At 38.8% G+C, this 8,372-nt stretch overlaps 1 protein-coding gene across 1 annotated transcript; it reads right to left on the bottom strand.

The window, feature by feature from the left end:
• Positions 1–4,591: 4,591 nt before the first annotated feature.
• On the bottom strand, positions 4,592–6,364 carry LOC145006776 (uncharacterized). Its single transcript, XM_078965829.1, has one exon. It carries the CDS (start codon positions 6,362–6,364, stop codon positions 4,592–4,594), a length of 1,773 nt encoding a protein of 590 aa, XP_078821955.1.
• Positions 6,365–8,372: the final 2,008 nt, after the last annotated feature.

Raw genomic sequence — 8,372 nt, 5'->3', positions numbered from 1 at the left:
TTTTTTAATGGTATGAATTTATGGCATTTGGCTCCTGGGCTCATCCTTAACGAATGGGCGAAACCTAAGGGATGAATGTCTTGTTTGAGGTATGCATTCGATACGACTTTTAGGTTGGCTTCTTTGCATTCTCCCCCCTCGATTTTCCCGAGGTAGTTTTCGACCCTATACTTCAGTTCATCCCTAGATTTTGGCACTATTCCTTGTATCTTCCTTGACAGAGGGCCTGGGAGCAATCCCTGGGTGAAAGCGGCGGTGACTAGGAACTTTTCATGACCGGGGATGCTCAGGGTTTTGAGGGTTAACCGGTTGTAGTACACTCGAATGGAGTTGGCATCTCCTTTGATTTTCCTTAATTGCAAAAAAATGTTGTGGAATAGATATCTCAACTATTCAAAGTTGGAGATACTTCTCGTACGCAACACCTTAAACCTTTTGCTAGCATTTCCTGACAGTATAACTGGGAAGTAACTATAGATGAACCTCTTGTCCGTCCGTAGTGATGTCATTGTCCATTCATAGGTATCTATGTGCCCATCCGGATTTGTTGTGCCATCATGCTTTGGAATGTTTGAGATCATGGAGAAATGAGATATTTTGTAATACAAGAGCTCTCGGTAGAATGTTGAGCTGATGCTCGTGATCAGGTTGTCCATGTGTGGATAGGCGAATGCTCCACCATCCATCATCTACTATTCATGGTATGGGTTGCTGTATCATTGTCCATACCCTTATTAGTACCCATGGTTGTACATGGTTAATTGTGGTATATATGGTTCCTACATGGAGTATGTGTACATCAATTGGTTCGGTTATGAACTTGACTTCGTTGGCCCCGTGGTGTGTAAGACCGTCTCCTACACTGGTGTGCCTTGACTGTTGTGAATTTGCGACTATGTTGTTTGGAGGTATGCGTCTCTTTATTGGCAAGAGTGTAGGTTGAACGCAGGTTGATGTGAGAACAACGGTTGTGCGACATGACGGCCATTGGAGAAGACTAGTGACCTGAGGATGGTAGTTGCGTAGTGGGTACAATTGTAGCAGGCGACCAGGTGTTGGTTCCCATCTATCACAATGGTGTTGGAGGTCTATTCGCTATTGGTTTTGATTGGTTGGTCGGAGCTCTTTGAGGCGTTGTGGTGGGTGTTTGTGGCTGGTTTTTCTATTGCGAGTGGCAGCGGTCACCATATACTAGCAATGAACTATACCGCAGACCCGGCTACCAATAGTTTCAGTGTTTGAGAGGGTGGTTGCTCTTCCAATGTTAACGGACCGCTCCCGTCGAGGGGCTACATTGGTCTGACTGGGCTGGTGTCACCACCGTCTGATCGTTTGGGTCCTTCGTCCTTCGTTTCTGACACCTAATTTCTTTGGATGGCTTGTGTAGTAGTGAGTGCACGCCCGGATGGTGCCAACTGTTGTCATAAGTCTCCGAATTAAATTCGACTCCTTAAGAGGTGAAAGTGGTAAGCCTGCAAATCACAACAAAGAAAACAAGATCGTCAGACGTCGTCCGGGAGGGAATCTTGGAATGAGGCTCTGACGGTCAAGTTAGATAGTTTTTTGTTGAAAGAAGGTATTATGACAAGAGTATAAGACATGGATTTTTTTAGTCGATCCCTCCTTTTAAGGGAGAAGTATGACATTCCTAAATTCATGGTCATTTAAAAAAATATTTATGCTTATTTTAAAATCATAGTATCTTTTTTGAAGAATGATGTTGCGGAATTTGTTCCCAGAAAAACGTGATAAAGATGCTATCAAAGCATTTATGAAGAAACTAGAATTTTACCCGTGCCGCGCGTTGCGGCGGCAGTGATGTATTTAAGAAATGGTAGAAAGTTGGTTGTTATGATGGGCAAAGAATTATATAGGAAGTATATAGAAGTTATATACATTCATACATTTAAAAAGTTACGTGCAGTTTCGGGAGGTACGAACGATACGACAATTAACTACAATTATAGGATATAGTTGCAAAATACAAAAGGTGCTGCCTCTTTTCTTTTGGCCTTATCCTATGATTGAGGAGCACAGGTCCATCTCTTGTTTGTCGTTGTCAAAATTCCTCCTTTGGTACGCATCAAAATCCATACAGCTGTATCTAACATTTCTTTTGTTTACGCGGCATGTCAAGTGCTACAAGTGCATTAAAATAAATTAAATGTATGTTACATGTAACACACTTAAAAAATGCGATAAGCAAGTATGTATACCCTGTGATGATGGCGGATGTCTTTTTACTGTTGCCTTGGGATTTGGTGTTACCGGTTCGAGTGCCGTTTGTGGTATTGCCTTGTTAATTGCCATTGTTCCGTCCTTCTTCATAGCAACATCGAAGACCATAGTTTTTCCTCGTATGTCGAGTATTTCTGAAGGAATTATGTCCGGGTCTGAATGTCCATGTGTGATGACCATGTCGTGGCAACTTTTTTCAAGCATTTGTGTCATGGCATCATTGAAGAATATAGCTTTTGCATTTGTACTTTCATCTGCAATTGTTGTGTTTACACAATACCTGGTCATTTGAAAATAGTAACGGTTAATGTAAAGGATGATGTAAAAGAATAGTATAATTTTTTCAAGTTGGAATGAGATTTACATGAAAATTGGTTCAGGAACATAGCCATCGTCTTCACATACAAACCGTGGGATTATTCCTTTTTGTAGGAATAATTTTTTTGGACAACGCGGACATGTAACATAGTACCACTTTCGGTGCAATGTGATTTCTGTGACATTTGCTGTGTAGGTAAACTTGTTATGCTGCGTTTCATATTTATTTAGTATATTAGGCTGATGAATTGTAAGACTTTAAGAGTAACAGTGATAAGTTAGTCCATACCATTGGATCTTCTTTGAACTTGTTTACTATTTGATGGATGGACATGGTTTGTTGGTTTTGTTGCACATCTGTTGGGTGTTTGAGCTGATTGAATCTGTAGTTTGAAGATTTATTGAGCTTGTAACTTTGGCATTAGAGTGTATATATGTAAAGGGTACGTAGTTGTGTACCTGTCAGTTATACTTTGTAAATTTGGGATTTGCGGGTTGAGGAACGCTGATGTTGCCTCTGTAGTTTCCAACTGCAAGTTGTCTGTTGGAAGTAGTTAGTAGTTGGACAACTAATGACACATGTATTCGTTTAAGAAAGTAAAGTAAGGAAAAGGGTTTGTATATACTTTGATATTCAGTTACCAATGTAGCAGTAACTGCTAGAACCTTGCCAACTGCTTCCTCTTTCTGATATGGGAAGATGGATTCATCCCAAAAAGTGATTTCCATTATGTTTGCCCTGTTGTTAGTGGTGATTACTAAAATATGAATTTGTGAATGTTGTCGTTGTATGCTACATTTCAATATTGGAAGGTACTAACCATTGGTCTTGTATTTTAACTTTTTTTATTCTTTTTGCTTTTCGGATTAGTGGAGGAGATATTGTCTCAACACGACCTATATAGTCTGCATAAAACGAATTGACAAATTTGAGGTCAAATGTGAGTATATTTTTTTTGTTAATTTTAAAAAAGGTTGTTGTTACCGCTTAATTGTTTTGGGTTTTAATTTTCTGGCCAGGAGGATGTCGTATGTAGCAAAATCATAAAAGTAGGATGGGATGTCTGGGTCACAGAGAGGTTCGAAGAGGGCTGTGTCGCCGAGACGTACAGATGCATCATGCTGGACCACCCTCCTGGATTTTCTGGCTGGGAGTGCAACATATCCAGTTACAGTGTAGCATAGATTTACTGTCATTTTGTCATCTAGAGATTGTTCTTTCCTTGGGTCGGCTACTGCCTCTATAGCATCTCCCTGTAATAGATTAATAGAATTTTTTATATATGTATACGTATGTGAAATCAATATTTTATCATATGTGTAACGGGAGACGTACATGTCTGTCTACAAACAGATAGCATAAATCTTGTTCAGTAGTGCGTGTTTTCCACTTTTTGATAACTCTGATTCGTAGTGGTATGGGTTCTTCATTAGGCTTGACATCTGCTATCCAATACATTTTGTTCTGTCGGAAGAAAATAAACAAAAATGGTCATTAGCAGGTAAAGGCATAGTATAATTACATTAATCATATACTAAATAGGTTTGATATATTTGAATAACCTAGCAGAAGTACATTACAATTAGACAGTGTAGCATGCGTAGGACATATGTTTGATAATAGGTTTACCTTGGTTATGCTATACAGGTACTTAACATATGGTTAAAAGTATTATATAAACTATGTTTCTAGTTAAGTCTGCAAGTTCATTTGGCTGTGGAATACTTAGAAGTTTGAGAGATTGTGGAGATGTTGGTCTTGAAAGTGTTACGTAGAGTTGACCATGGCCAAAAACAGGTTGTGCAAGATAAATGCCTATTTTTTCTTAGCGATTGGCCTTGACTTTTGTTTAATTATGGTTAAAAGTATTATCTATTTCTGTTAAAAGGTCTGAATAAACTATGTTTCTGGTTAAGTTTGCAGGTTCATTTGGTTGTGGAATAGTTAGAAGTTTGAGGGATTGTGGAGATGTTGCTCTTGAAAGTGCTACGTAGAGTTGACCATGGCCAAAAACAGGTTGTGGAAGATAGATGCCTATTTTTTTAGTGATTGACCTTGACATTTGTTTATTGTCATTGCATAACAAAGTTTCAACGGGAATTGTTTCCTTTTCAAAGTAAATGGAAGCTCGTTATCTGTATGCGTCAAAGTGATGCGGGGTATATAAACTTTACGGCCTATTGCTGTTCCAGTCATTATCTCTGCCTCAATGACTCTTGATAAAAGTTGTGTAATTATCAATCTTGTTCCGTTGCATAGGCCATAAATTGGACTAATGTTACGCATAAGTATAACGGGAGCATTGATCTTCAATTCGAGTTGATGTGGTGGTATACCATTGAAGTTTAACATGTGTAAGTATTCAGGTGGATACAGCAGGCCGGAATCACCGTCACAACCAGCGTTTAGGATTATTGAGTCCGTACTTAAGTAAATTTTGCTATTTCCAGCCGTCTTCTTCAGAACCATCATATTTATTTCATGGGCAGTTTCATTTTTTGGACACACTATTGCTTTTTCAGAAAGATTTAGTATTGTTGGGTTTTCAAGAGTAATATTGTCATAAATGAATCCGATTAGTTCTTGGAGTGCTGAAACATGTGGAGGTATCATGTATTGTGGCGGAATTTCGATTTTCTTGGCATTGCATGGGCCATCATTTTCAGGGATGCCTAATTCTCCGTTTCCGACAGCAAGTAACCATTGTGAGAATGTTTCCACCTCAAGTGTACTTGTTATATCTATGTTTGGTCTTTGTAAGCGCATATTTTCAGTTAATCTGTAAACCTTGAAATATTTCCACAGATGTGATCTAGGCAAGGATGAGTTTAGGATTTCTGTTTTTGATGCCTTGCATTTAACAGGTAGCATCTGGCGAAAATCCCCTCCTAGAAGTATTGATTTATGACCGAATGGTTGATCCGTACAGCCTGTTAGATCCTTCAGGCTTTTGTCCAAGGACTCAAAACACCTACGATCGTTCATTGGTGCCTCGTCCCAAATTATGAGTGTTGTTTCTATTAGTAGTTGGGCGAGCTGTGTGTTTTTCTTTATATTACACAATGAACTATCAGTAAGATCTAGCGGTATTTTGAAACGTGAATGAGTCGTTCTTCCTGAAGGGAGTAACAACGACGCAATACCTGATGCAGCAGCTGCCGGAACAATCTTCCCTTTGGAACGTAGACCGGAAATTAATGTTTTCCATAGAAAGGTTTTTCCAGTGCCACCATGTCCATATACAAAGGACAAAACCTGTTCGTTCCTTCTCAGACTCGTCATCACATATTCATATATAAGCTTCTGTTCTGGGTGAAGAGTAGCACAGTATGAGTCATGGTCTTCTGTTAGTTTTTTCCTATCGTAATTTTTCTCTTCCATGAGGAGTCTATTTGTTAAAGCTGCTAGCATTTCTGCTTTTGGCATGGGTAATCCGAACGCTGACAATGAGGTAGCTGACGTTCCTAAACGTAATAATAATTCAATTTCATACAGAACGTATTGCATTTGGTCTTCATCATTGAGTATATGTTGTGTATATGATGCGTCGTCAGCAAATTTCTTCCACTGTTGCTGAAAAAGCTGGTTAGGATTAGAGATCTCACAAAACAAAAGCATATGAGTCAACAAAGATCTTAATTCAGCAGCGGTTGCCCATGCAGCAGCCTCTTCAATTACAGTGAACCATTCGTTGTCATCTCCAAGCAGTCCAAGTTTCTCACATGCACTTCGAAATGTTGGAAGTAATTCACCACCTACGGTTCTTATGTCCTCGAAGGAATGACAACCTTTTTGATGTGACAGCATTATTCGGAGGTAAAATGCCTCACCAGCGGATGGATGGACATATATTAGTCGACCTATAGCTGGTGTTCTGTCTGTGACTCTACGTTTCCAGTGTTTTCCGTTTTGCACCCATCAGTATTCAGAAAGGTAATCAACATAGCATAGATCGCGTCCGTTGGCATCAATATTATTATTTGCAAGCCATTCTGTTAAAGTAGTGGCTTTTGCATATGGATTAGACACGACATTGTGAAGCTGTTCATTGTCTCTGAATGTGACGTTTTGCATGTTTTCAAGATGAACAGCAAGGACCTTAAAAAGACACTGTGGGTGATCAGGTAATGTTGTTAAAATTGTAAGCAAATATTGTGGTTTTAGATAAAGTACCTGTACGGGAGGATTTCAATAATGTATTATGAAATCAAAAATTCTCCATGCCGCTTCGTGAGGACAGATAAATCTACTATCTACAAAGTTTTTGATTTCATCAATTTCAACAGGAGCATTTGTCCTAATATCAGCAATGGTAGAGGGATTTTTTGTAATAGCGAATTTTATACGATCAGCTCCTTTCGATATGTATTTGAAGAGGTACTTTATTAGCATATTCCATCCACAGTATTCAACATTTATATGGGCATGAAAATGCAGTAACAAAGCTGGATTGTAGGGCACAATGTAACTGTTATCTAAGAAAATTCCATTCTTTTGGACAAAGTGAGAAGTTCGACGTCTCTTGTAACGTGCGTAACCATTTTTGTCAAATGTAGATACCATTTGATATTCCTTTGGGAATTTCTTTGAGCATGATCCTGTAGACATGCATGGGGCGTCATCTTTTGCTTTTTCGCAAGGTCCATGCATCATAGATTCAGTTACTATCCTATATAGAATTGGGTCGGTAATTGGATCTGGAATCTCCGCAGATATGTATTCATCCAGTTGGCTGGCGTCTTTTATCTTATTTGGGTGATCAATCCATAATAAGAGATGGCAGTGAGGAAGACCTCTCTTTTGGAATTCTATTGTGTATAGATCCACATTAGGAAAAAAAATTAATTTGAAAATGCAAATTACTGGTATAAACGGAATCATTTATGTCATCTGGTAATCAATAAATAGATTACCTGCTGAAACTTTTCCAAATGGTTTCTGCATTTTGAGAAAGTTCGTTAAGGAAAGCAATTTCATGTGAAAGACCCTTGCTATAATATCTGGACGATCTTCGGCTTTTAACGCTGGAAATCTATCCATGTATCTACAAATTTCTGTCCATTTGACATTACATGTAAATGTAATAAAGTACTGTGGATTTCCATGAATTCTGCATATCGCCAATGCATCTTGATAATGTTTATACATATAGCGAGGACCGCCAGTAAATGTCAATGGCAAAAAAATTCGTTTGTCGATGTCTTTTCCTTTACTATCACCACGCATAACCGCATCATGTATACCCTAAAGGAATTCATTTCGAAGGGCATTTTGATTATATCAAAAATAATTAAGTCTATCTTGTTCTATGCAAGCATACGCATCAACAATGTATTGTTGAAAAAGGCGACCGCCTCTTAGGAGACCAACCGCTTTCACCATGTATAAACAATAGAGGATATTGCAAGGGCATGTACAACGGATGTAGAGTGTTTATTCGTTGAGGTCCGTTGACCCTGTGACGTATAACAATGTCGTAACCGTCAGACTCGGGATCTAAGTCACTCAAAATTGCACCTATACAGCCTGGAGTAGGATTGCCATAACGCGAAGAGTTATAGGAATTGTATAGACGAATCGAAAAAGTCGGTATATCAGAAGAACGACAAAGGTCCCGTGCGTTCCTAAAAAGTCTAACCAGTTTATTAGTATTGTCAAGAATTTGAATAAGTAGAGTGACAATGCCAGAGTTTAAGGGTGTTCGGTTTTCACTAGCAAAGAAGCTCATCCTATTAGATACCTCGTTTTCAGTGTCGTATATATACATTTGCAAGAACCGGGGGCGTTCATTAGGTGGAGGACAATACGAACCAAG

This window comes from Lactuca saligna, chromosome 7 (assembly GCF_052625555.1).
Source record: "Lactuca saligna cultivar CGN05327 chromosome 7, ASM5262555v1, whole genome shotgun sequence".
Classification (NCBI taxonomy): Eukaryota; Viridiplantae; Streptophyta; class Magnoliopsida; order Asterales; family Asteraceae; genus Lactuca; species Lactuca saligna.
This window is presented reverse-complemented; position numbering and strand designations above follow the sequence as displayed.